At 56.8% G+C, this 27,166-nt stretch overlaps 1 protein-coding gene and 1 pseudogene across 5 annotated transcripts; one reads left to right on the top strand and one right to left on the bottom strand.

Annotated features, from left to right (window-relative positions):
• The first annotated feature begins 420 nt into the window (after positions 1 to 420).
• On the top strand, positions 421 to 17,148 carry IMPDH1 (inosine monophosphate dehydrogenase 1). Of its 5 annotated transcripts, none has more exons than XM_087430344.1 (16): positions 421 to 616; positions 5,056 to 5,154; positions 7,278 to 7,326; positions 9,316 to 9,417; positions 9,565 to 9,639; positions 9,940 to 10,146; positions 10,300 to 10,387; positions 11,208 to 11,407; positions 12,103 to 12,193; positions 12,438 to 12,533; positions 13,867 to 14,010; positions 14,116 to 14,260; positions 14,576 to 14,719; positions 14,859 to 14,942; positions 15,510 to 15,526; positions 16,199 to 17,147. In XM_087430344.1, exons 1-16 carry the CDS (start codon positions 474 to 476, stop codon positions 16,294 to 16,296), a joined length of 1,782 nt encoding a protein of 593 aa, XP_087286470.1. In that variant the 5' UTR covers positions 421 to 473; the 3' UTR covers positions 16,297 to 17,147. The 5 variants fall into 5 exon arrangements, with proteins under 5 accessions (XP_087286470.1, XP_087286471.1, XP_087286469.1 ...); XM_087430345.1 differs by having other exon boundaries at positions 5,053 to 5,154; XM_004418718.3 differs by lacking the exon at positions 15,510 to 15,526 and having other exon boundaries at positions 423 to 616; positions 16,199 to 17,144.
• Positions 16,939 to 20,276, bottom strand: LOC147918266 (uncharacterized; annotated as a pseudogene).
• Positions 20,277 to 27,166: the final 6,890 nt, after the last annotated feature.

The following is a 27,166-nucleotide window of genomic DNA, read 5'->3' as shown; positions in this document are numbered from 1 at the left end:
GCGGTCCAAAGGACCATGCTATCGTTCGTTAGAGGGACCCACACAAGACGCGAAGAAAATCACGGCCTCTGGAAATACTCTGCCCTCCTTTCCTTTCTGATTTTCCTCAGAAGGGGCCAGGAGAAATTGGAAGGTCTGGACGGCGGGGAAGATGTAGGGGTCCTTTGCAGTTGCACCTCCACCTCCCGGTGTCCCGCGATGAGACACACAGGCTGAGTTTGCCTGGACAGCCGCGTAGAGGGGCGGGACGCAGAGAAGCGCGGTGCCAGGGCGGAGCCCAGCGGACTCTCGGATCCGCCCTCTCCCGAGCGGCCCCGCCCCCATCGCTCGAGCCACGCCTCCGGGACGCAGGCCCCGCCCCCGCAACCCCGCCCCTTCCCCGGGCCCAGGCTGGGCTGCGCTCACTCCCCAGCGGGGGCCCCGGGAGCCTCCAGGCTGAGAGGCTCCCGCCCGCCCTGAGCCGCGGCCTCCGCATGGAGGGGCCGCTCGCTCAGCCGCTGCAGGGAGACGGAGCCGCCGCTGTTTTGGAGCCCGGAGCCCGGCAACACCCGGGACACGAGACGGCGGCGCAGCGGTACAGCGCCCGCCTGCTGCAGGCCGGCTACGAGCCGGAGAGGTGACGCCCAGGGCAGAGCGCGCGGGGCGCATCCGGGGCGGGCGCGGCGGCTCCGGGAACCAGGCAGCACTGCGGGGGAGGGGAGGGACAGGCCCCACCACCCTTGCGCTCTAACCGCCCCAACCTCTAACTTCCTGAAACTGGGCTCAGACGCCACGCACCTGGCTTTGGTTGGGGGATGCAGGCGGGCACTGTGCAAAGGGTTCGGTGCTGCGTTGCACCGGGGAGCAGGTCGGAAAAACGCTCCCTAAAATCTTAGCCCTGGATCGGACGTCGACTACACACTCGACGACACCTGGTCCAAGTAGCTCCTGAGGTTCAGATAGGCTTGTTAGAGTCCCTGTCCAACTTTGCTTACTCCTCCTTAGCTGTTTCCTCCTAGAACTATCTTACGAGTCTTACTGGCAGGTGTAGGTGTCCAGATGGATCGCCTCCTTAGAGCCGGACGAGAACACTGTCCCCTCCTTACCATTCACTGAGGTCTGATGAGGCTGCCAGTGCAGCTCATCTCAGGGTATTTCTTAAGATTCAGGACCTTCTCTTGCCTTTAGCCTGCTGGGGTTTGTAAGGGTCACTGGAGGAAGAGTGGGGGAGTTGAGCTGGGCCCCAGGAGGACTGGTGAAAAGGAGACAGTGACTAATCTCTGGATTGTATCGCAGCTTGAAATGCAATCCCACTGTCCTTCCGGTCCAGAGGATTTGGACTTCTTTCTCTGCCCCATCTGTTGGTGCTCAGCAGCTTGGGGAGGTGACCTGGAAGCTGGTTTGGGGTGGGGGTGGGGGGTTGGTCTGGGGGAATTAGCCCTGCAGCTCCCCTCAGGGGCTGGCCGCTTATGTAAGAACTTTTAAGGGCTTAAGGGGCTGCTGAGTGAAGGCTGTCTCCTTCTGCCCCCATAGGCTGCCTGTCTAGAATTGCCTCCCTTTCGGGCAACCCTATTCTTCCTCCCATCCTAGAAATCCAGCTATCAGGGACCAGGGCCATAGGGAGAGGCCACAGGAGTGAGGGAGCAGGCTGGGGCACTTGGGGGCTGGATGGAGGCAGAGCCTTGGTTAGAGCAGGTATTGCGGAAGTATAATTTCAAAGTTCAGAGCAGGGCCATGCAGGAGCATCCCTTCTCCAGACTGTACTTCTGCATCAAGGGGCCATCCCCACCCCCCACCAGGCTCCGAAGAGCACTGTAAAACCTGAGCCCCACCTAGGTGGTGTAATGAGATTCGAAACCTGCTGGCTAGACCTCCATCTGCCATCACTAGCTTAGAGCTGTGGGAAGACTACCGGATTGGATGAGAAGTCCTGGGTTTAAGGCCAGTGTTACTGCTCTCTGGCTTGAATTTGGGCAAGCCATGTCCCCTGTCCCAGTTCAACAGTGCCAATATTGTTGTTATCTCTTCTTCCCCCCCACCCATCCCCAATCCTCCCTCAAAGGTGTTTTGAAATCTTGTCCCTTCAAACAGCTGCAGACCAGATAGAGACCTCTGGGCTCCCAGCCTGGACCTTAGTGCCCAGCTGGGCACTATTCCCCCACTACCCTGAGGAAGGGGCTTGAAGGGGCTCAGACCTGCTCTCCTGCCCTGCTGCCCTCACAGCTGCCAGGTGGGGAGTCTCAGGGGACCAACGCCTCTTCCTTGGGCTGAGGAGGCCCATTGGTTACCTCCGTGTCTCCTCCCCATGGAGGAAGCAGCTGGGGAAGATCAGGAAGAGGGAGGAGTAAAGCCGGTGCGGGGGTAGGAGGGGGATGGATTAACAGTTTCTGGGAAAGGACAGCCTAACCCAGGGCTGAGCCTAGCAGCTTAGAGCTATGAGGAGCCCTGACACAGGTCAATGCAGTAGGGGGTGTGGGGCAGCAGGAGAAGGGAATGGGGCTGTCAGATCTGCTGTCACTGGGAAGGGGACCCTCCCCACAACTCAGCCTGGCAGCCTCCTCCCCTGGGTCTGAGTTCTAGGCTGGGGAAGATGTCACATTAAGGTCACCTGAGATGGCAGAACCCAGCTGCTGTTCTGGGCCCCAGCCCTGGTGGAACCCTGAATAGTACCCTACCCATTCCTGACCCATGCTGTAGGGGATAGTGACCCAGAGCAGCTCCCTTAGAGACCCAGAGAGACCACAGGGGCAGCCTGTGCTTTGTGCCTGCAATTACCATTATAGCCCTGTCCTTCTATGGCTAGAATGTGTCCAGGGCAGCTCTGAATGGCCAGGGTGCTGGGCTGGTCTCACTGCTCTGCCTCCAGGTAGCCAGTAAGAAGTCCTAGTGCTGGTCTCCCCAGGATAACCCCTCTTCCCCCATATGGCTCGGGCCCTCTGGATGAGTCTGTGAGTGCTGAGGAGTCAAGTGCTCCACAGGCATCCCTGGCAAGCTGGCACCAGACCCCACTCAGCAGAGAATCCCAGCAGGCGCGCTCCCTCCTTTTTCATGCCAGAGGGCCTTCAGAGGCCGCCATCAGGAGCGCTCCTTGGGGCTCCCCTGGTGGAGAAGGAAGCTTAGGGTCTGTGATGTTCTGGTCCCCCACAGTAAGAGGAAAGAGGACACTGTGGATGTCTGTGAATCTCCTCCAGCACTCTCAGCCTCACAGGCCTCATCGCCCTAGCTCTGTGGGAAGCCGCCCCTCCCCTCTGCACACAGATGGAACAGTCTGTGTTTTCCTGGCAGGGTCCCGGGGGCATCATTGGGGGAGGCTGGGCATCCCAGGGAGCCTCCCCTGGGCCTGGCTGCCACTGCACCGCTGAGAGGTAAACAAACCAGCCTCCCAGAGCTGGGGAGGGAGAGAGGGAGCATCACAGACAGCCACCTTGCCAGAGAGAGGACTGTGTCCCTGCCCCGCCTTTCTCTCACCTCACCAAGAAGTGAGCTGTGGCGACCACAGGAGGACAGAGAGAGGAGACTATGGAATTTGGGTTGGGGGGGGTGGTGGGGAGATCTGCTCTTTAGCTTTTGGTTAAGGAGTAGCATTAGCAGTTCTGGTCACACAAGAGGAAGGGTCTGGCCCCTGCTACTCTACCTCCCCCCATGTGAATCAATTTGCTACCCAATCTTATTGCCCCCATGTAGAAATCTGGGTCCTTGCTGGGCACACAGAGTCCACACTTCTACTTTGGGAAATTCTCAAAACTTCGCTAGCCTCTGTCCTAATTTGTATGCATACTTACTTGCCCAAGCCAAGCCTGTGGTCCTCCCTCATCCTCCCGCCACACTACCCTCCCAAATAAAGACAAACTTTCCTCTCTGGGGTTAAAACCCCTGGTCTCCACACCACTTTCTGAGCTGGGGATACGACAGGGATGTCAGACTGAAGCATTGGACAAGGAGTCAGAAGCAGTACAGCTCACCCCCCCTTTCTGAACTGTAGGTTTTGCATCTGTAAAATGGGGGTACCTAATAATTGGCAATTAATAGATGTTAAGTTGTGATCATTTATGAAAAGTGCCTTGTAGGGGCCGGCCCAGTGGTGTGCTTAGTTAAGTGTGCGCACTCCGCCTTGGTGGCCCAGGGTTCGCAGGTTCGGACCCCGGGTGCACACCGACGCACCGCTTGTCAAGCCATGCTGTGGCTGCGTCCCATATAAAGTGGAGGAAGATGGGCACAGATGTTAGCCCAGAGCCAATCTTCCTCAGCAAAAAAGAGGAGGATTGGCAACAGATGTTAGCTCAGGGCTGCTCTTCCTCACAAAAAAAAAAAGAAAAGAAAAATGCCTTGTAAACTGCAGAGGGTGCCAAGGCCACCCAAAGGTCAGGGAGTGCCATTGTTAAGAATGCCTGCCTCCTTGGAATGATGTCGGGGTTGAGGGGAGTCAGGAGGGGGGGTACACTACTGGGAGGGTACAACCTCAAACTCCTCTGTGTTGGGGAGCTGTGAGCCCAAACCAGTTTCTCAGAGCTGTGGGCTCTGATCAGAGTCTGGGCCTTAGTCTTGGGGAAAGGTAACCGTGTTAGAGGTACCACTGGGGATGGGGAGTAGGGCCAGAGTAGACTCAGACTGGCGGGGGCTGGGTGGCCCGAGGTGGCCCAGGCTAGGGGCGAGCCTGGGGTCGCGCTGCGGGGGGCCTAGGAGGCGGGACGGGAAGCGGCGGAGGGGGCGTGTCCCGGCCTGGTTCAGCCTCCTCCTCCTTTGGACCCACGCCCCCACCCCCTGCCCTGGCTCGCGGGGGCCGCTGTGCCACTGCAGGCGGCCCTGGGCGAGCGTGCAGCAGCGGCGGCCGGGCCGGGCTCCGCGGAGCCCTTTGTGCGGCGAGGGGCGGGGACGGCGGTATCCCGGGGGAGGGGCGGGAGGAGAGGGCGGCGCCCCGGGCCCGCCCCGCCGCTGCCGCAGCCCCCGCCCCCGGCCCGCCCGGTCCGCGGCGGCAGCGTGGCCGTGGCGTCAGCAGTAGCAGCGGCAGCGGCAGAAGCAGAAGCAGCGGGGCGGCCCGCGCGGGTGTTTATGTCGCGTCGCGGTGTCTCCCAGCAGCATGGCGGACTACCTGATCAGCGGCGGCACCGGCTACGTGCCCGAGGATGGGCTCACCGCGCAGCAGCTCTTCGCCAACGCCGACGGCCTCACCTACAAGTAAGCGCAGGGGGCCTCAGCCCCACCTGGGTGCGCACAACAACGCGCCGCGATCCCCCGGCCCCGGCCCTGCACGTGCAGCGCGCCTCGCTCGGTGACGCCGGTGTTCCCTGCCCCTATTCGACCGACTTGGGCGGGGGGGGTGGGGAGAGCTGGGCAAGGGAAGGAAGGAAGGCGGCCCGCGCCGCCAGTAGACGGACGTGGCATAGCGACATCGCGGCCCTCGGTGCCATGCTCTGTTTCTGGCCAGATCCGGGTCTGGCCTGCCCCCCTTCCCCCTCTTATGGGCATCTTGGCCGCATGGAGGGGCCTTGGGGCGTGTGGGAACGCCAGATGTGGGAGTTATGGAGACTTTTCTCAGACCTTGGTCCAGAACACCCTCTCACTCCCAGCGTCACCACGAGGGCAGAGGGGGCCCTGGAGCCAAGCTAAGGCAGCTGTTTGGATGTTACCCCCGGGAGAGGGCCAGTTGGGCAGTTGGGATGGCTCCTTTTCCCATCGTCCAGTCCAACCCTCTTTCCACTTGTGCCCCTGCCTGCCCACAGGTTAGCACTAGTGCCCCTATTCTGGGTATTCTGTGGCTACCACCCCCGAGCCCACCCCACCTGGGATTTGAGAGAAGGACAAGACCTATCCATTTGCCTCTGGCTTAGTTTGCTTTTCTGTGGGCCCTGGGCCAGTTGTCCTGCTGGCTGCAGGCCTGGCACTAGCTCTCTTGGCTGCAGGACTGTGTCCCTGCCAGGAAGGAGCATCAGAACCTGGGACTGGGCCGGAGTGGGGATGCTGGCGAGCCAAGAGCATCCCTGCCCTGTTTCCTGCCAGTCCCTGCCCTTGCCTGTAAGCACTCCTGCTTGGCAGGTGGTTTCCCTAGACACAGGATACCCAGTCACTCCTGAGGAGTATCTCCTCTTGCCTCTCCGTAGCTGGGGTGTGGGCCAGGTGAGGGGTGTATGTAATACCTGGAAAATGCCAAGTGGCCCAGACTCCAACATTTCTTCTCTGGCCTCTTAGTGAGCCACAAAGCCCTCTTCACTGTACAGAAGAAAGGCTGCCAAGGGGCAGGGGCAGGGCAGTTAAGATTCTTTATTTCTTTGGTGGTCTTTGATGAGGGGGGCGAGAGTATCTCTTTGATATATTTTTCACTGGAGTTGCCCAGGGAAACTCCCTAGGGAAATTCCTATGAGTTGCTCTAGGCCCTGGAGCAGGTTAGAGACCCTATCCCTCCCATCCACCCTGTAGTTTTTCCTTCCCGTGCTGGGGTGCCTCTGCTTTGCTTAGTCCAGTTGGGAGTGTTCCTGAAGTGTGGGACGTTTGCATTTGGGTGTGTCTGTCAAGGCCCTGTGATATCAGGCGGATTAAGCTCGTCAGGGCCCCGGGGCTGTGGCTCTGCGTCTTGCCACACCTATGCAGGCCTTCTGGGGTTTGCTGTGACCATGATCCACCCTAGTGTTGGCAGCTGCCATGCTTTGGATGGGGCCCCAGTATCCTGGTCCTAACTATGAGGGCCCTTCCTCCCTTTTCCCATCCCAGGTCATGTCTGTTGGTTGATCCAGTCCAACTGGGCAAACATTTACCAATGCCTGCTCTGTCAGAACATGCCCCACGCTCAGCCCCCTGGGGTCCCTCTGTGCTGTTCTGAACCCTGTGTGACTCAGCAGCCCCAGCACTGGGCTGTGCAGCTTGTCCTGTGCTATGTGGTGTTCATGCTATGCTGCACTACTAAATTGTTCTCAGGTTCATTCCGTGTTTACTTATTGTCTCCCTCTCAAGATTGAGAAGTTTTCAGGGGCAGGCACTGCATCTGCTGTGTGGCATTACAGGAACTTCTGTGTCCCTTGACAAACTCTGAGCCCTAAAGGCAATGGACATTTTGGGCCAACTGCCTTGGTGGCGCCCCAGGTCCACAGGCCTCCCCCTGCCCGTGGCTCTGGGTCTCTGGGCTGGAGTTGGCAGGATGCTAGTGGGGGGCACAAGGGTAGTTCAGGCCTGATGGGGCAGCAGGGATCAGAGTGCTCCAGTCCCTGCCCCTCTCCCCACCCCATGCTGCCTCCCCAGCATGGCAGGCGCTGCCCCTTTTGGGTACCCCTCCCCACCTAGTAACACTCGCTTTTCTCTCTTCACAGCGACTTCCTGATTCTCCCAGGATTCATAGACTTCATAGCTGATGAGGTGGTGAGTACCTCTTCCGTTGACCAGGGGGAGAGGGGCTATGTATGTGGAGAAGAGGCTGACTTCTTGTTCAAGGGCAGGGTGTGGGGGAGACTTTTTTTGGGAATGTGGTAGATGTGGCCTTTGTTGCTGCCAGAGAAACTGGCACAGTGCAGTGGGTTATGCCTAATGGGGCAGAGGCAGGAGTGGGCACTGAGGGGTTTCCTGAGTAGTGGGCCTGGCACAGGGCCAGAGGGCTCTCTGTCCCTGACAGAGCCTGCAGTGAGGCTCATAAAGGCCTGGGGGAGGCTGGGGGGTGGGCATGGGTGTGGCTGCCTTATACCATAGACCAGAAGGATTGGATGTTGTCTAAAATGCTGAGCAAGGACACGATAGAAGCCAGTAAAATTGTGGAGACTTTGAATGAGGTGGACAGACTTGTTCATGGATCCACAATGTACAAGAACCAAAAAGAGGATTTGCAGGAGTCAGATTTTAGACAAATACAAGGAAATACAGTGCCTTGCTTACCGAGGGGCTCGGCAATGAGCCAAGTGAATTAACAATGTCCTTACACAGTTAACATATGATAAACTCGTAGAAGCCAAGAGGGTAGTGCTAATGGGTGTTAGCCATTTCGTGGAAAAGTTAGATTATTCTGTGAAGAATTCATACACATTAAAAAACAGTTTCTTTTCTGTTGCTGTTATTTATTGTGGTCTGATTCTCATGAAAGGCTAGAGGGCCTGAGTGTGCCTGGATCACTTATATGTTGGGGAAGCTCACATCTTGCCTGTGTAGCCAGTGTTGACCCAGACGGGTTTTTCGGAGGAAATCTGGGCTATTTTGGATATTTCCCTGATGACAGCAACCATCCTCTGTTGAGTTTACGGTTTACCAAGCACCCTAGCTTTGTGCTGGAGCCTGGGCAGGGTACTAGGAAGAGGGGGATAGAAGAGACCCCTGCAGCCGACAAGGGTCTGGTCCTGTGGCCTCTGTCGGAAAGGCTGTGGCTCTTCTCCTGTGGTATGATGAGAGAGCAGAAGGGGGAGTTCTCTAGACTACAGGGCCAGGGTTCTGAACCAGGTTCTGTGGATGGACTTCAGGGGCCTTGAATCTCCAAAAATTGTATACCACAGTCTATATCTGAGTGTTTTGGCAACTGGGATCCACAGATGTTGGCCTCAGTCTCCGAGGGCTCTATGATGTGGCCTTACCTACTGTTCATAGGCAGATGGCTCCCAAATGTATATTTGCAGTCCTGATCTCTCCTGTGAGCTGCAGATCCTTTGTCACCTACTCTCCTGGATGTCTGATAGGCTCCTTCCCGTACCTTCTCCATCCTAGTCACCAACATCTCCTGCCTGGCCCTGTCTGCAGCCTCCTTGGTGGTCTCCCTGCCTCTTCTCCCCATCGAACCTCAGTGACCTCTTTAAAACATAAATCAGATCATGTCTCTCCTCTGCCTGAGACCCTCCAGTGGCTTCTTATCTCAGGATCCAATCTAAGCTCTCCTCCATGGCTTTCAAGGCTACACGTCCTGGCCCCCCACCTGCCTCTTGCCCCTCAGCCGCTGCCTCCCTGCCTTCCTTCTACTCCACTGGACTTCTTTGTCTTTCTCAAATACACCTCAGGAGGAATTCGGCATCTTCATGCACAGCTCCCTCAGCCTGGAATGACAGTCCCTCAGACTTTTCCTTGATTGTCTTCCACTTGTCACCTCCCGAGAAGGAGGCTTTCCCTGACCACCACATCCACCTTCCAGGAGTCACTTGTCCTATTTTCTTCTCTGGAGCCTTTGTCCTGACTGAAATCATCCTGTACATGTGTTTTGTGTTTGTCATTTTTCTGCCCGAGTAGAATGTCAGCTCTGGGAGAGATAGCAGGGACTCGTCTGCCTTGTGCACTGCTGTGTCCCCAGGGCCTGTCCTGGTGCTGGGTACATGTAGGAGCAGTAAATGTTTGTTGAGTGAATGATAAAACTCTTCACATAGACTGTGCCTCCATCCTCAGGACCTGACTTCAGCCTTGACTCGGAAGATCACGCTGAAGACGCCACTGATCTCCTCCCCCATGGACACTGTGACAGAGGCTGACATGGCCATTGCAATGGCTGTGAGTCAGATACCTGGGTGGGGACCCCAGGGCCAAGGGGACCGAATGTGGTGTGCTGGGCGCCAGGAGGAATTGGAATCAGGGTGGAGTTTGCAGAGTGAGTAGGGTTGGCTCCCTGGCTCTGACAATGCTTCCCTTCCACCCCAGTTGATGGGCGGTATTGGTTTCATTCACCACAACTGCACCCCAGAGTTCCAGGCCAACGAGGTGCGGAAAGTCAAGGCAAGTACCAGGCCCGTCCCCAGAAAGAAGATGCCACCTGTCGGCCCCCACCCCACAGACCCTCTCACCCTCCGGTGCCAGCGCTGCAGGCTGCTGTATTCCCTGGATGCTTGCTGTGGTGTCTTGTCTGCCCTTCTCCACAATGGGGGCCCAGCTCTCATTTTCCCACTGGCCTCTTACCCCGTTGAGGGCCCTGGCTCATCTGGGGCATGGCCAGGACACTCTCTGCCCCCTGTGGCCAGGCTGTACACCACCTGTAGCTTTCCTCCAGCCTTTTCCTTCCTCTTTCTCTGCCCACAGAAATTTGAACAGGGCTTCATCACAGACCCCGTGGTGCTGAGCCCCTCGCACACCGTGGGCGACGTGCTGGAGGCCAAGGTTCGGCATGGCTTCTCCGGCATCCCCATCACTGAGACGGGCACCATGGGCAGCAAGCTGGTGGGCATCGTCACCTCCCGAGACATCGACTTCCTTGCCGAGAAGGACCACACCACCCTCCTCAGTGAGGTATCTGCAGGGCAGGGAAAGCATGGCTGGGGCGGAGAGAGGACCCCACACCCTGGGGCCTCAGGCTGGTGCCTGTGACCAGGGACCAGAGGGAGGCCTGGCTCCCTTCTCTCTCACCTGCCAACCTGCAGGGAAATGTTCCTGGCCCCACAGGTGATGACACCGCGGAATGAGCTGGTGGTGGCTCCAGCCGGTGTAACATTGAAAGAGGCAAATGAGATCCTGCAACGCAGCAAGAAAGGTACCAGAGAGTAGGCAGAAAACTCAACACCCCCCAGCCTGGCTACTGTTCCCCAGACCCTGTTCCTTCACAGCCTTGCAAATTGTCCCAGCTCCCAGACTGGGCCTTGGGGAAGGTTTGAATAACCCCATGCTAGAGCATGATTCTTGAGGTCCTTTTCCTGGCTTAGGAAAATTTGTCCTTCATTCAGCATCTTCACAGTATGTTTCCAAAAAAAACTGTCCTGTGAAATGCTCATCATGAAGAAAGGGCTTTGTGGTCTCATAAGTTAGAAAATTCTGCTTTCTATATCCCCCATCTTGTATAAAGAATTGTACATTAACTTATTAAAGGCTCTGAGAAGCCCTGCAGTTAAATATTTCTGATATTGGGGCTGTTGACATAATATTCATTGGGTCCCTGTGGGATTCCCTGACCCATACTGGATTGTTCTCTGGGGGTGGTGTTGGGCAGGGCACATGTTCCTCCCTGCAGGACAGCCTCAGATTTGTGCCCTGCCTAGGAGTTTTTGACCACTGTGGCCCGTGGCCCAGCAGGTGAAAGGCTGCCAGTGCTCAGGGGCTGCCTACCCTCCTGTGGCCAGGCCACAGGGGAGGAAGAGCTCCAGGAACCCACTTGGCTGTGAAGTTTCTTTGCTTCCTGTTCCTTGGGAAGAGATCCAGGTATCTAGGAGTACTTCCTGGGTGGGTGCTGTCACCTAGTGGCTGGTTTAGGTACTTCAGTGGAATCTTGAGTGGTCCATTTTCATCCTCCCTTCCCCCACCCCCACCCCGACCCCCAGAAGCCTGCTCCTTCATCTCACCTCTGCATTCCTCATCAGGAAAGCTGCCCATTGTCAATGATCGTGATGAGCTAGTGGCCATCATTGCCCGCACCGACCTGAAGAAGAACCGGGACTACCCTCTGGCCTCCAAGGATTCCCACAAGCAGCTGCTGTGTGGGGCGGCTGTGGGCACCCGCGAGGATGACAAGTACCGCCTGGACCTGCTCACCCAGGCGGGCGCCGATGTCATAGTGCTGGTACGGGTGCCACCCTGGAGCGGGGGTGGTTCAGTAGAGTACAGGCTTAGGAGACCCAAGTTCACCTCTAATTGAGCCTGTGACCCTCCTTGCTGCTCTCCTCCCCACTCTGAGCGCTCCTGGGAGTCAGAATTAGGAGGGTCACTGGTACTGTGACAGCTCAGAACAAACTGTGGGCCCTCCGAGGGCGCTCCCTGCTCGTAAGTTGACTCCGATAGTTACAGCTCCCATTCGTTGTGAACCTCCCATTTGCCAGGCCCTGCACGAAGACCTTTATGTAGACGATCTCAATTAATCCTTCCGACAGCCCCCTGAAGTGCAGTTACCACGCCTGTTTGTCAGATGAAGAAACCGAGGCTCACAAGGTTAAGTAATTTTATTTGGCTAATGAGTTGCTGAGAACAGGATACGACCCCAGGCAACATCTCCTTGCTGTGAGGACCAGTCCCTACAGTGGGTATGAAGGGGCTTTGTCTGCTCTGAGACTATACATTTCTGGTGCTTAACGTTCTGGGGAAAGCAGGTCCCTTTGAGAATCAGCTGAGAGCTGTCAAGTATTTTCTCAGAAACAAACAAACAAACAGACAAAGGTGCATTCTTATAACATTTTTAATGTGATTTCAGGAGTTTGTCCACTCAAGACCCAGTGAAGACGCAGCCTCTAAGCCTAAACTTTCCTGTCCCCCTTCTCACAGGACTCATCCCAAGGGAACTCTGTGTATCAGATCGCCATGGTGCACTACGTCAAGCAGAAGTACCCCCACCTCCAGGTGATTGGGGGGAATGGTGAGTGCGGGGTCCCCTCTCGCCCGCAGTCCTTGCCCCCTCAGTGTGTAACTTCTTCTCTGTCCTTTGCATCCGTAGGTGATGGCATCGCTCCTGCATGGGGGGTGGGGGGCTGAATGAATGGGCTTTGGTCACTGTAGGTGGGGGAGCTAGACTGGGGTCCCAGGAAGTCCCTGGGTGGGGCAGGGGCATGCCATCCTCACACCGTTCCTCTTTCCCCACCCCCCACCCTTCCTCCGCCCAGTGGTGACAGCAGCTCAGGCCAAGAACCTGATTGATGCTGGTGTGGACGGGCTGCGTGTGGGGATGGGCTGCGGCTCCATCTGCATCACCCAAGAAGGTGGGTGTCAGTAGGAGAATGGGTGACTGCCACGTTGAACACCCCACTGGCCCTTCCCAGGCCCCAGGGCCTCACTCTTGTTCCATAGATGCGTATTGAGTGCTCGCTCTGCCCGGCCCGTTCCCGGGTGGTGGGTTCAAGGGTGACCCGGGCTCAGACTCTGCCTGTCTGGCCCACTGACTTGGGGGAAAGCAGGTGTAAGATGAGGTTACCTGGAGTTTTGTGCCAGCCTGCTTCTCAGATTCTGGTCAAGGAGGCCCAATCTGGAGGCCCAAGGCTGGTGTGAATGCTTCTCTGAGGTGCTTGTTGGAAGCCAGCTCAGGGTTTGGATTAGCTTTGTGACAAGGCAGATACTTAAGACATGGAGACAGCATGTCCCTGAATGTATAAAGATGTACACCCATGCCACCACGTGGTGACAGTGGGGGAGAGGGGTTCCACACAGTCACGAAGCCCTTTTGCGGGGTGGGTTCCTGGACACGAAAGGGGGGGGTGAGACCCTGACATGTGTCCCCATGTGGTTGAGGGCTGCTCCCTGGAGGCTGGTGGCTGACTTGTGGGGGCTGCCTTGGCCTGAGGTGATGTACCTAGCCCCTCTAGTGAGGGTCATTTCTCTGGAACACTGAGTGACCTGTTTGGTCTTCTCTGCCCAAAACGTCTCCCTGTTTTGGTCTCCAGAGCCTCTGCTTTTAAGTATCTACCCTTCACCTTAGCTGACCACCTCGGTGAAACGTGGGCCTTTGCTCAGTCACTTAACAAATATTAATTGAGCACCTACTGTGTGTCAGGCACTGTTCTAAACCTTGGGGCGCAGAAGGGACAAAACACATGAAAGGTCCCTCGGGAGAAGCCTTCTTCTCCACTTTCTCCAGCCTCGCATCTGTCCCCAGATAAGTGCTGCTTCCTTAGAATGCCCACTCCAACCTAACACTTAAGGACCTTGGAGAATTAAACTTAAAGAAATGCACGCCAGTAGCCCAAAGGAGGCCGTGAGTGCCTAACCCTGGTAACAGGCTTTCAAATGCAAGCCTCGCAGGGGAGCTAGTGCATGGAGCAAGGTGAGGCTGGGGACCCCCAGGCCGAGTGCACAGTCTGGGGGCCAGTACTTCCCCCTCACCCCCAGAAGCCCCCAGAGTGCTGTTATGGGTAGGGTGGTCCAGGTCCCTCGAATGACATTCGCCCCAGTGTTATTTGCTGCCACCTATCTTCTGCCTCAGAAACCTCATCCAGCCCTGTCCCTTTTCCCAAGTGGAGGTCGGGCACGAAGAGAAAGGGGCCTGTACCTGGCCCCTGTGTTGCTGTTGATACCTCTGTCTTGTGTACCCTCTCACAGTGATGGCCTGTGGTCGGCCCCAGGGCACTGCCGTGTACAAGGTGGCTGAGTACGCCCGGCGCTTTGGGGTGCCGGTCATAGCTGATGGTGGCATCCAGACCGTGGGGCACGTGGTCAAGGCCCTGGCCCTTGGAGCCTCCACAGGTGAGGAGTCTGCTGGGGATTGGCAGGCTGGTGGGGGGCTGGGAGCCGGACGGGGGCAGTAGGAGGGCTGTGGAGCTAGAGGCACTGACCCCTTGACCACTGCAGTGATGATGGGCTCCCTGCTGGCTGCCACCACGGAGGCCCCTGGCGAGTACTTCTTCTCGGATGGGGTGCGGCTCAAGAAGTACCGGGGCATGGGCTCATTGGATGCCATGGAGAAGAGCAGCAGCAGCCAGAAACGATACTTCAGGTGCCCTGCCCTGAACCCCGGCCCCAGGCAGATCAGCCCACAACCCTCACGGACCACACATGCCATTGACTTCCCAAGATCGTGCCCAATCTCCATATTATTGTTTTGGAAACTGAGGCCCAGGGCACAAGAAGCAGACCTGGGACGGAACCTGGGCCACCTGACTTGGAATCCATGCTTTTTATGCTGTGGTCCAAGGAGTGGCTGCTTTGGGGTCCTTCTGGGTGGTCTCCCCTCTGCCAGTGCCCTTGAGAGCTGGGGTGGGGTCCCCTGAGCCGTGGGCTGGTTGGCTCAGTCTCCCCGCCCTCCACACAGTGAGGGGGATAAGGTGAAGATCGCACAGGGCGTCTCGGGCTCCATCCAGGACAAAGGCTCCATTCAGAAGTTCGTGCCCTACCTCATCGCGGGAATCCAGCACGGCTGCCAGGATATCGGTGCCCGTAGCCTCTCTGTCCTGCGGTGAGTGCTGTGACTAGAGCACTGGGCGGGGGGTCCACTGGGAGGCTCCTGGCTGCCCCTTGCTTCCTTTCTCTTTCTCTCTATCTCTTCTCTTCTCTGTCCTTGGTACCCCTGACCTGCTACTCCCACCTGCCTGCAGGTCCATGATGTACTCAGGAGAGCTCAAGTTTGAGAAGCGGACCATGTCGGCTCAGATCGAGGGTGGTGTTCACGGCCTGCACTCGTAAGTGTGGTGGCCTCCTTGCCCCAGCTGGCTGGCACTGGGTCGGGTAGGTGGGGCCGTGGTTCAGAGGCCGAGCTGAGGTTTCAGGGACCCCATGGACCATCTACACCAGGGATGGTTGCTGCTGCAGGATGACCCCATCACTCTCCACTGCAGGGCGCTGCCCACCCTTGAACCCTGTCCTTTAGCCCCCGCAGGCAGGCCCTCCCCTCCCCTCGGGCATCTCCCCCGAGCAGGGCACGGGAGATGTGGCCGCTAGCCCCTCCTGGGCTCCCGGCCCTTGCTTGCTCAGAAGCTTGGTGGCTGGTGGCAGGGGCTGGCAGTGCTGGGCTCTTGCTGGTGGCGGCACTAGGCAGGCAGGCAGAGGCTAGGGGCACAAACCCTCCGGTGGGGAGAAGGGCAGAGAGACAGATGCCAGGGCCGGTGCTGGGGCGACCGTGGGCGGGAGCAGTGCTAGTTGGCAGCAGTAGTTGCAGGCATGCGGCCCCGCCCTGGTCGAGAGGGCCTGTCCCCCCAGGCATAGGCGGGCATCTAACCTGTGTCTCTTTCTGCCCCATCCTCCCGTAGCTATACCTTTCTACCGTGTAAGTAACCGCGCTGCCCGGGCCAAGCATAGAGTAGAGCAGGGGCAGTCTGGGTGGGACCTGGGCTGGGGGCAGGGGGCATTGGGTTGGGGGTGGTGCTGGGGTGTAAACATGGGACATGGACCCTAGGACCAGCACCGTGGTGGGGGCAGCCAGCAGTAGCCCCTCCTCCAGCAGAATCACAGGTCCCCTTCTGGGGTGCAGAAAGATGTCCCTGACCACAGGCCTGAGGCTGCCCTCTCTTGGACTGGACCCAGTGACTGACTACAAGGGGCCTAGGCTACTGTGCGTGCAGGGGTGGGGTGGAGACATGGGCAGTAGAGGTTCAGCTTGGTCTGAGCTTGCTCGTGAGGATGGGCCGTGCCTTCCTGAGCTGTCTCTCCACCCTGGCACTGAGGACAGTCCACCAGCTGTGGCTGTGGCCAGAAGGAGCATGGCTATCCCTGGACCTGGCCTGGTTCTCCCAGGAGCCTTGGCCTGGGAAGGACAGAGGCACAGAGTCTGCTCTTTCCCCTCTCCTGCCCCCATGGCTGAGAGGTAGGGGCTTCTGCAGCTCACTGCCTTTTCCACATCTGGGGGCCACCTGGCAGCCCAGGGCCTAGGCAAGGGGATCTGGGAAGGGAGCAGGGTCGACACACTCACTCTCGTTCCCCTCCTGCCTTGTCCCCACAGTTACGAGAAGCGGCTGTACTGAAGACGGTGGTGGCCGAGGCAGCGGAGGGGATGCCCCCCAGGACCCCGCTTTGGGCACAGTCTCCCTCCATAACTGAGCGGTCCACAGATTTGCACTATGGGTTCCCTAGCTCTTTTCCAGGGAGAGAAGAGGGGAGGCCCTGAGGGTCTGGGGCCCCTTCCTGGGCATCCCCCACAGACTCAGGACTGCTCCTGGGGCCAGGCTGCCCTGGGAGCCCCCTGGGTCCCCCCTTCTTCAGTCCCCCTGAGCCCAGCCAGCCTGGGCTCTCAGGCCCTGCGCCTGCCTCAGGTCTTTCTCGCTGCAGCCTGCTCCGGCCCAGCTCCTACTCCTGGGACAGGTGGCCCCTCCTGGCTTCTCCTGTAGGGCACCTCTCTCCCCAACCCCCACCCTGGATACGGTGCTCTCCTGGCCCTGCCGCTGGCCCCTTCCCAGGCTGCTGCCCCCTCAACCATGTGGCACTTCTGGGCTCCTGACCTAGGCCAGAGGGAGGTCTCTGCCCCCTTCCCCTGGCGCTAGGCTATTTGGGCTCTGTTCCTCAGGCCGCTCCCCTATCTCTGGCCCTGGGGAGGAGGCTGCCCATCATTCCTGACTCACCACCATCCCCAGGTGTACCATTCCTGCCCTCTCCTCTCAGCTGCAGTTGAAGGCTTTAACTTTGCACACTTGGGGTCACAGTTGCATCATTGTGTATTAAATAATCTGAATAAATCCAGAGGTCTCAATGCCTCTGCCATCCTGTCTCTGTCCCTTGTCCCCTGGACAGCTGGCCCCCAATCTGGTGGTGAGCTAGAGTCCAGAGCCCCACCAGAGCTGGGCCGGGGGGTGCAGGTACCAGGCCCAGCCTCCCCAGGAATGTGATGAGGGCATTGCAGTACTCAAGGGGATGCTGGTGCAGGTGGGCCACATAGTGGGAGGTCTCCCAGGCCTGTGCCTACACCAGCATGGGCTCCTGCTGCCAGCTGGCCAGGAGCTCATGCAGGTGGGCCGTATCACAGAAGGGGTCATGGTGGCTATAGAAGACCAGCATTGGGGGCCTCACAGGCAGCTGCCAGAAAGCACTCACCGCAGTCTTGTAATTCCGAATGAACTGTGCAGCCTGGGCACAGGTGGAAGTAGAGCATGACTGTGGCCCTGAGCACCGGGCCCAGGGCCTGCAGTCTCATTAGCTGAGACACCAGTGAGTACCAGGTAGCATGGTGGGGGTAGGGTGGGGTGGTGACGTAGCTCCCACTGTAGGTATGTGGCTCAAGACTCACCTCCCAGCCTCAGACCCCTCCTGGTAGGGACAGCACTGACACATGGGCGGCTGCTGAATATCCTTGGAGGTGGGGGTCCTGGGACATTTACGTTGCCTTCCTCTGCCTCTGTTGTTGTAGTTGGGCAGTGGGCACACGGCTGTCCCACCGAGGCACAGACACCACTCAGGTGGAAACAAGGAAGATGACCTGGGAATGCTCTGGTGACAGGAATGAGCAGAGGCTGCGGAAGGCCCTAGTTCATGGGTAGTGAAGAGCTGGAAACAGTCCCATGACTGCCAGGGAGGGGCTGCCACAGACCACTGTTGGATGCCATGCCAGTCCCTGCCCTCTCCCAGGCCCTTCTTGAAAGAGCCACTTGGTCTGGGGCCAACCTTTCACTGTGGCATTTTCCAGCTTTGTGGCATCTTCAGGGACGAGAGGGGGAGGGCTGAAGGGCAGGACTGTTGGGTGGGTTCAGCCACTGCTCCAGGAGTTGCTGCAAAGTGACCTGGTCATTGAGAGTCCCCGGAGGCCTGTGCCCTGGAGTCTGTGGCCTTGTAAGCACCGAAGGGTCTGAGGTGACCCAGCTTGGGGGTAGAAGGATGCCTGGGACCAGGGGATGGTGAAAGATGAGAGGGGATGGACCAAAATGAGGCCATGTGTCATGGTTTGTCTTGCACACTGTTTCACAAAAACCATTCGGGCAGCAGCTTGACTAGCAGCAAGATGGAAAAGATCGAAGGGTTTTTAGAGAAATGCCAAGTCACTCTATATCAAGGGCATGAGTGGTTCAAAGGGAGAATTTTCCTTTTGCACTAGACCTAATTGGTCAACGAGAGCTGACAAATAGAATGGGCTACCGTGTAACAGTGACCTTCCTGTTACTTGAGCTCTGTTAGCGTTAGGCCCTTCAAGAGAAGTTTGAGCACAGTGGTCCTCAAATTTTAGTGTGTATCAGAATCAGCTGGAGAGCTAAAAATGAACCTAGAAGCCCAGGCTCACTGAAGTAGGAAAGTGTCTGGGTCTCTGAACCATCACTCAGCCCCAGGTGATCTGATACCTACCAAAGTTTGAGAATCACTGGTTTAGAGGAAATCCATGCATCCAATTGCATGATTTCTGAGACTCTTTCCAAAGCATGTGCCCTAAGAATTTCAGATGACACGGCACCTACCTCACGGCCTCACTGTGGGGATTATGTGAGAGAACGTATGGTCAGTAGATGAGTCTTGTCATGGCCGATTTGCCCTCCTCTTTCCCTGGGGAATAGAGGCTGGAGATAAACGCGTACCAGACTGGACTCAGACAACACGCTCACTCTGGGTTGTAAGTTCAGTCGCAGTAGGGGAGGCCCAGGCGAGACAAAGGGACAGATGCTCCGGGTAGGAAGGCCACGTGAGGTGGACATTCAGAGGCAATCCAGAGCCACGTTTGGGACAGATGCAGGTCACAGACCACATGCCCAGCAGAATGTGTCCACCTGGAGTCCAGCATGATTTGTGTGGCACAGGTGCCTGGCCACGCTACCCCAGGTCCTGGCTCATGAGCAGCAGCCTCTGCACAAAGGTGTAGCCACCCTGGGAGAGGACATGTACCACCAGTGGGTGGCCAGCTGGTTCCCCAGGCCCCCGAAACAACACCAGCACACAGGCAGCCTGCCCTGGGCCCTGGCATGGGCACAGGAAGTGGCTCAGTGCGTTCTCCACGGCCAGCAGGCTAGGTAGAGCTGCGGGTACTTCCCTGGGCAGCAGGCCGTGCCTCCAGCTAGGGCAGGAGCAGGAGTGGCAGGCGGGGTCCAGGGGACCCTGGGAGGCATGGCTTGCAGTACAGGTGGATGGGGGGCCAGGGCTGGAGCACTCTAGAGGACAGATGGAGGAGGAACGGTGGGTGGCCCTCGACTCTGGCCCCACTCTTCCTCCCACACCCGCAGGCCAGGCCCAGAACAGGGGCTCTCAGATGGCCTGACCAGGTAGCTGAGGTCTAGCCCTCTGAGAGCGCTTTCACCTTCTGTGGTTCTAGTGCCAATCAGGAGGTGGGCAGCCAGCCTGGAGAGGAGGGGTCTGCACCCCAGCTGTGTGCTGCTCAGCTGCTGCTCTCAATCTCTCCCTTCACCCCCTCTCCTCACATCCAGGAGTGGGGTCAGGAGAAGAAGAGGGACCAGCCATGGGGGAGGGGGAGGCAGCTACTTCCTCCACCCTTATGCTGAGCGTTTTGTCCCTTTAGGATCCCTCCCAGCTTGTAAGAGCCAGACCCCAACCCCAGCCTCTCTGGATTCTCCCCTGCTTTACACACAGGCCCCTCTTATTAGGGGGTTGAGGGCCAATTCTATCCACTTCACCCCACCCCACCCCCAGCAGTTCTTCTGCCTCCAGCCGAGGAGAGTTTGGAGGCAGGACACCTGGTCAGAGGGTAGTGCCAGGGTCAAAGCATGTAGCCCTCTGCAACCTCTCCCAGGCCCCAGCCCCGCAACCCCGCTCCCCACATCTACTGTCCTCAGGACAGGGCCCCTCACCTACAGGGTGCGGGATTCACCTCCACCAGCCTCCTCCTTTACCTTCCAGCTCAGCTCAGGAGGGAAGATGGGCGGGGTCAGGGACCCAGGAGACCTTGGTCCGCAGCCTCCTGCTCCAACCCCTCTTATGCCCATTGGCAACATCAGCTTCTGGGCTGAGAGCCAGGGTGTCTGGCTCCCAAGTCAGCTATGCTCCCCACCCAGCTAGAGTCGGAGATGGGGCATGTGGGTTACAAGGTGCAGTGTTAGCCTGGGACAGGTAGAGACCAGCCATTCCCTTTCTTTTTTTTTTATAATGTCTTTTTTTTTCCCCCCAAAGCCCCAGTAGATAGTTGTATGTCATAGTTGCACATCCTTCTAGTTGCTGTATGTGGGACGCAGCCTCAGCATGGCCGGAGAAGCGTTGCGTCGGTGCACGCCCGGGATCCAAACCCGGGCCGCCAGTAGCGGAGCGCGTGCACTTAACCGCTAAGCCACGGGACCAGCCCCAGCCTTTCCCTTTCTATGTGCCTCAGTTTCTTTACTTGTGTTCCAAACCAGGGATCCCAGGCATCCCAACAGCTTCCTGTCTTTTGACCCCACACATCAGTTGCTCCACTTCACCCTTTACCTTTCAGGGCAGCTGATCTCAGGGTGGCCAAGCGCAGGTGGGGGGCTGCCTCAGGCATCAGTCCCACTCAGGAGACCCAGTCTCTGCTGTTCTGCTTCTCCCTCTTCTGCCGCCTGGGGTTCCCTTTGAGGTGACAAGGGGTTCGTCTGACAAGCCGTCAAGGTGGGTGGGGAGGTTCTCCCCAGGGAATAAAAGGGAAGTCGGGACTAGGACACCAGAAGCAGAGCTGCTGGGAAGGAGGAGGGAGCCAGGAGGGGATGTCACTGTAAGGACCTTGCTGTGACCCCACACGTCACTCTCTCATCCCCAACTTTAACCTCTTCCTTCCCACTGCTCCTTTCCTGTGGAAGGTGGGCTAGTGGGAAACAAAATATGTGTCTGCACTGCGGACTCTGAGCTTCAGGAAATCAATTAAGAGGAGGGACTTCCTTTGGACCCCACACTACCAGGAGTCCTGCTCCTCTGTCCTCAGTCCTTCTATGTGGGGAAGGACATTGCTCCCACTCCTCCCCGTGGTCCACGGTGCTTCCAACTCCTTTCCATGCCTCTGGTCTCTGGGAAAGTCTAGGGACAAAAAGAAAGAAGGACCTTTTATGGTGCAGGGGCAGAGTATGTTCCCTGCTCTGGGATGCAGAACTCCCGGGTCTGGGTGCTTTTGGAGCAGTGCAGCACTGCATCCAGCAGGTGGCGCCAGGACCCAGCAACTCGTGGGACCCCAGGGAACCCGAGTGGGGCAGTTTCCTAGGCAACAGAGAGCCTTTCCGAAAGCCCTGCCCTTGGCAACCATTCCCTGGTTGCCCACATCCATAGTAAAATTTGCTTCTGAAGGACAGCAGGGGCATGGGAGTAAAATAATCTAATCTTTCAGGAAAGAGAGAGGCTGGGGGTGGGGCTGGGGAAGAGGAGTCTAAGGGACCGGCTTTCCTCTGCCCTTTGTTACTAAGCACCAGTCACTGTGGTAGATGCATTGTATCCTTGGCAGCCCTATGAGGCAGTAGCATGTATTCCTTTATTATGGATGGGGAAAATGAGGCTCAGAGAAACACAAAGTGACTTGCCCGAGTCACCAGCTGATAAGTGGTGGGCCTGGTTAGGAAGCTGGGCCTGTCTGGATGTCCCCATCCATTCCACTCCACCTCCTGGTGGCTGTGAAGTGTCCAAGCCCCCAAGGGAAGCTGGTGTGAGGGGGCTAGGGGCAAGGCCTGTTGGGAGACCAGGAACAGCAGCTGCGGATGAAGAGAGCCGAAGATGAATCCACCTCTTCCAGGCCAATATTCCTTGCCTGGCCCAGGTGGGGCACCCCTCTGCTCAGGGCTCCCCTGACCCTGTGGTGGGGCTCCCCTCTGTCAGAGGACCACAGAGTTGGAGGGGAGGGGATTTAGAAATTCCAGAGGTTGTGTGACCCTCTAGAGAAACCAAGGACCGGAGAGTTCTCCAAGAAGGACACAAAACTGGAGCCCAGGACTGTTCTGGGGAGAAGCAGCAGGAAAGGATTCCATTTCAGCAGCTGTGTAGAGAAGAAAGCCGGCGTCACCTGGGGCAGGGGACAGATATCTGGAGGATTCAAATTCAGTTCCAAGATCTAATCTCCTCTCCTCCCCTCATGATCTCATCTCCTGCCTACTCCACATCTCCGCAGGACATGGAATAGGATCCCACACAGAATGGAACCAACACCCGGTGTTAGTCTAGGTTCTCCAGAGCAACAGAACCAGTAGAAGATACGTTTATGTGTACCTGAGAACCAGGGGAGCAGTCCAGTCCAAGTCTAAGTCCAAAAACAGGAGAAGACCAATGTCCCAGCTCAAAGACAGTCAGGCAGAGAGAGCAAATTCTCTCTAACTCAGCCTTTTTGTTCTATTCAGGCCTTCTACAGATTGGATGAGGCCCACACTGGGGAGGGCAATCTGCTTTACTCAGTCTTACCCATTCAAATGTTAATCTCACCCAGAAACACCCTCACAGACACACCCAGAATGTTTGACCAAATATCTGGGCACCCCATGGCCCGGTCAAATTGACACGTAAACTTAACCATCACACTCCCTCACCATCCTCCCAGACTGGTCCTCTTTATATCTACCCCATCTCAAAAAATAGCAATTCCATTCTTCTGGTTGCTCAGATGAACAAACAAACAACAACAACAAAAACCCAAAAACCTTGGAGCCACCCTTGACTCATCTTTCTCTCACATTCCATGTTTAATTCATCAGCAAATCCTGTTGGTACTGCCTTCATAATACACCTTCAGTCTGACCACTTCCTCCAGTGTCTTCCATCTCAACGCCAGCCCAGGCCACCCTCATCTCTTGCTGTGGTTACTGCAATGAGCTCTGGTTTTCCCAGCCCCCACTGTTGTCTCCCCACAGAGTCTTCTCAACACAGCAGCCAGGGGGTGATTCTTCTAAAATGTAAGCCAGAGCATATCATGCCTCTGCTCAAACCCTCTGGTGGCTCCCATGGGGTCCAAGTAAAATCCAGAGTCTTTACTGAGGCCTACAAGGCCCTTCATGACCCGGCCCCGCTATGTCAGACCTGGTTTCTGTCCCTTTCTCCTCACCTGTTCTGTTTCAGCCACACCGGCCTTGCTGTCCTCATATGTTCCCACCAGGCCAGTTCCCTTCACTTCCCCAGACATCCACAGGGCTCACTCCTTCACTTCCCTCGGGTCTCTGCTCAAGCAGCATCTTGTTAGACAGACCTTCCCTGACACCTCGTGCAAAAGAGCAAACCATCCCCTACCCCCATCATGGCATTCTCTGTTCCTGCTTTGTTGTTTTTCATAATGCATCACAAACATACTCTCCATTTATGTGTATACAGTCTGTTTTCCCTCCTATGTCTTCATCATTGAAAACAATGTCACTGAGAAGTACTCATTGAATGAATGAATGAATATGTGAAACATTTATTAATCACCTAATACACACCAGGAAGTGTAGCAATGCTGAGAATGCAAAGATAGACAGGACACGTTTTCCCTGGAGGAACTGGGCACCTAGTTGTGGAGATAAGCTTTATGTTATATCTGTGGGCAGTAGAGTATATACTTGACGATAACACAGAGACCAGCTGCACTTGGAGCTTACTCTGTGCTGGGTGCTGTTTCCGCACATTACGTCATTCAATACAGCCCTGTGAAGTGGAGACCGTTATCATCCTCATTTCCAGAAGAGAAAACAGGCTCAGAGAGGCGAAGTGATTTGCCTGAGGCCACCCAGCTACTCAGTCAAAGTTGCTACTCCTCCCACTCTCCCAGGGGAGCCTGGGGGTGGAGAGGGAAAAAAAAGAGAGGAAGAGAGTGCTTCACGCCCAGCAGGAGAGAGGTAGAGCAGGACAAGCTGGCAGGGGCCCCTGGGTGACAGGGCACCTCGCCAGCCCCTGCTGGCCTCCTCCCTCCATTTGTGTGGCCTTTGCAGCCCTGGGGCTGATTGGGCTCCCTCCTCTGGCACCAGCCTTCTTTGCCACACCCCCACCCTTGCCTGGGGCCTGGCTACACGGATCCCTTTCTGGCCCAGTGAGGCATGTAACTCCAGGCTGACAGGCGTCCGGATGCCAGGGCAGCGGTGGCTGGCCAAGAGTGAGGTCACGGGCTAAGCACTCCATGGCCGGCCCCTCCTCCCTGTCATCACAGGCTTGTTCCTTGCCCTGCCCGGCTGCAAATATTCACCTCTGACCTCCCTCCTGCACCACAGCTTTGCCCCAGCAGGCTCTGGCCTCTCCTGGCAAGGCCTCATGTATTAGTTTACTGTTGCCGCTGTAACAAATTACCACAAACTTAGCAGCTTAAAACAACACAAATTTAATATCTTACTGTTCTGGAGGTCAGAAGTCTAAACGGATCCTCCAGGCTGTGTTACTTCTGGAGGCTCTACAGGAGAGTCCTTTCTTTTGCCTTTTCCAGCTTCTAGAGGCTGCCCAAATTCTTTGGTTCATGGCCCCTTCCTGCATCTTGAAAGCCAGCAGTGCAGCATCTTCAGAGCTCCCTGTCTTTCTGACCTCTGCTTCCCTTTTCACATCTGCTCTGACTCTGACCTCCTGCCTCCCTCTTATAAGGACTCTTGTGATTACATTGGGCCCAGAGGATTCATGGTAATTTCTCCACCTCAAAACCCTTAACGTAGTCACATCTGCAAAGTCCCTTTTGCCATGTGAGGTAACATATTCACAGGTTCCAGAGAATAGGACATGGACATTTTTGGTGGACCATTATTCAGTTTACCATGCCTCATTAGGATACTCACCTCCTCCACAGCTAGAGGGAGCATTTATGGCATGTTTGCCATGAGCCTCACTCTGTGCTAAATACTGTGGACGCTGTCTCCCACCATCCTTATGAGGTGGGCGTGGATCCCTGCTGTGTGGACAAGGACCCTGGCCAACTCCAGAGCCTGTGGGTTTGCAGTGATCCCAAGGCTGCCTCCCTAGACTGGAAATGAGCCCCTCTCTTCTGGGAACTCCCATAGGGCTGCCTCTGCTTTGATTTTGAGATCTTTGGGTTTGCATCTTGGTCTGGCCTGCAAGCTCTCCAAGGCAGGGGTTGTGTCTTAGCCCCTGGGGCCCTGGCATGGGGTGTGGAGGAGTAGGTACTTGGGCAATGTCAGGATGGAAGGAGAGAGAGGAGTTTGTGGGCTGGGGTTCATGGATGGGCTCTGGAGGGTCTGTGCCCCCCTGCCATGTGTGCAAGATTGTGTGTCCATTTTTCTGGGCAGAGGGGGCAGAACTTCCATCAGATTCTCAGAAGGGGCTCGACCTCCAAGGATGAAGACACCCTGCTCTGGGGTCTGCCCTCACTCCCTCTCCTGGGCTCCCTTCTTTGTTGCCAGGGTTCACTCAGCACCAGGGGCCAAGGCCAGGGGAGGCTGTGAGGAGGTGGTGGGATGAGGGGCTGTCCCATTCTGCCCCCACTCCTAACCTGTTGTTTCACATTCTGGAAGGACCCACTCAGACCTGGCTGGCCACAGGGTAAGGGAGCTTCCTGGGTCTGGTTCAAGCCAGAGCAGGTCACCAAGGCCTGTAAGAAGACACAGATGGGCGTGGCAGTACAGCCCTGCTCCCTCCTCTCGACAGCACTGCTTACACTTGAATGTGTGGGCAGATCACTTAGGGATCTTGTTGACTGCAGATCGTAATTCAACAGGTCTTGGGGTGGGGCCCAAGATTCTGCTTTTCTAGCAAGCATCCAGGTGATGCAAATGCTGCTGGTCCAGGGAGCACACTGTGAATAGTGTGGATCTAGAGGATCCATCTTGATCCCTTTTCCCATGCATTTATTCAACGATTCAATATTTTTTTTTTTTTGTGAGGAAGATCAGCCCTGAGCTAACATCCGTGCTAATCTTCCTCTTTTTGCTGAGGAAGACCAGCTCTGAGCTAACATCTATTGCCAATCCTCCTCCGTTTTTTTCCCCAAAGCCCCAGTAGATAGTTGTATGTCATAGTTGCACATCCTTCTAGTTGCTGTATGTGGGATGCGGCCTCAGCATGGCTAGAGGAGCAGTGCGTTGGTGCACGCCCGGGATCCGAACCCGGGCCGCCAGTAGCGGAGCATGTGCACTTAACTGCTAAGCCACGGGGCTGGCCCGATTCAATATTTTTTGAGCTCTCACAATATGTCATTATCTCCCCTCCTTCCTCCATCACCCCCCTCCACCCGACACTGGCTGTGAGGGCTTGGGCAGGAGCAGCCTGCCCACGTTCCTCCCCCCAGGCAGAGTCTGGTCCCTCTGGGCAGAACACAGCCTTACCCAGGGAGCTGGGATGAAGTGGCTCCCCTCACCTCAGCTTCTCAGTGTCCACCTCTGGGTTCCCTTATCACCTCCCAAGCTCCTGCCTGGCCCGAATCTCCTGGTGGTCCCCGCCCTCCAAGCTTTTCCTGTTCTTGCTCTCGCAGACATGACTTCACCCTCCTATCGACAGTGGCCCAGCCCTGAGAGGAGAGGGATGGAACATTCTTCACAGCTCTGCTCAAGACAGGACTAGAACACAGGTCTCCCGGTTCCCAAGTAAGGCTGATACAGACACATTATTAGGATTTTGGAATTGGGGATCAAATTTGATGAATGGCTCATTTCACCTTATAAAACAAGAAGTGTGTTTTAAGCAGTCTGCTCCAATAGCCTGAGGCAATCGAATTTCTGGTTTTCCGCCTTCACCCATGCCCTTCTCCTGGAAGGGTTTTACAAAGGGGCTCCTCCAGCCCCCCTCCTACAGACAGCCTGATCAGGGGCTATACCTGAGGTGGGAATGGGGCACAGAAGGGAGAAACATGTAGAACACAAGCTGCTTGTACCCACAGCCTGCACTCCAGTTATCAAACTTCCCACCCACTGCCCAGGAGAAAGGGCAGGACAGGGGCGGGGGCGGGGGGAGGGATAAAGAAAGGACCTGAGGATCCAGAAAGAATCCAGAAACGTTCCAGTCACAGAGCACGTCCCCTCCCTCATTCCCTGCCAAGCCCAGGCCCTCTGGTAGGTGAGGTGGAAGAGTGTCCGCAGCATCAACTGTGCCATTTAGTAATGCTGCCATTTCCATAATGATGGCATCAGGTCTCAGGAAACAGAGAGCAGGGCTGAGATGAGGA

The sequence above is a fragment of the Ceratotherium simum genome, chromosome 1 (genome assembly GCF_057802395.1).
Source record: "Ceratotherium simum simum isolate JZ-2026a chromosome 1, ASM5780239v1, whole genome shotgun sequence".
Lineage (NCBI taxonomy): Eukaryota > Metazoa > Chordata > Mammalia > Perissodactyla > Rhinocerotidae > Ceratotherium > Ceratotherium simum.
Note: the sequence above shows the minus strand (reverse complement) of the source record. Positions and strands in the feature narration are given on the sequence as shown.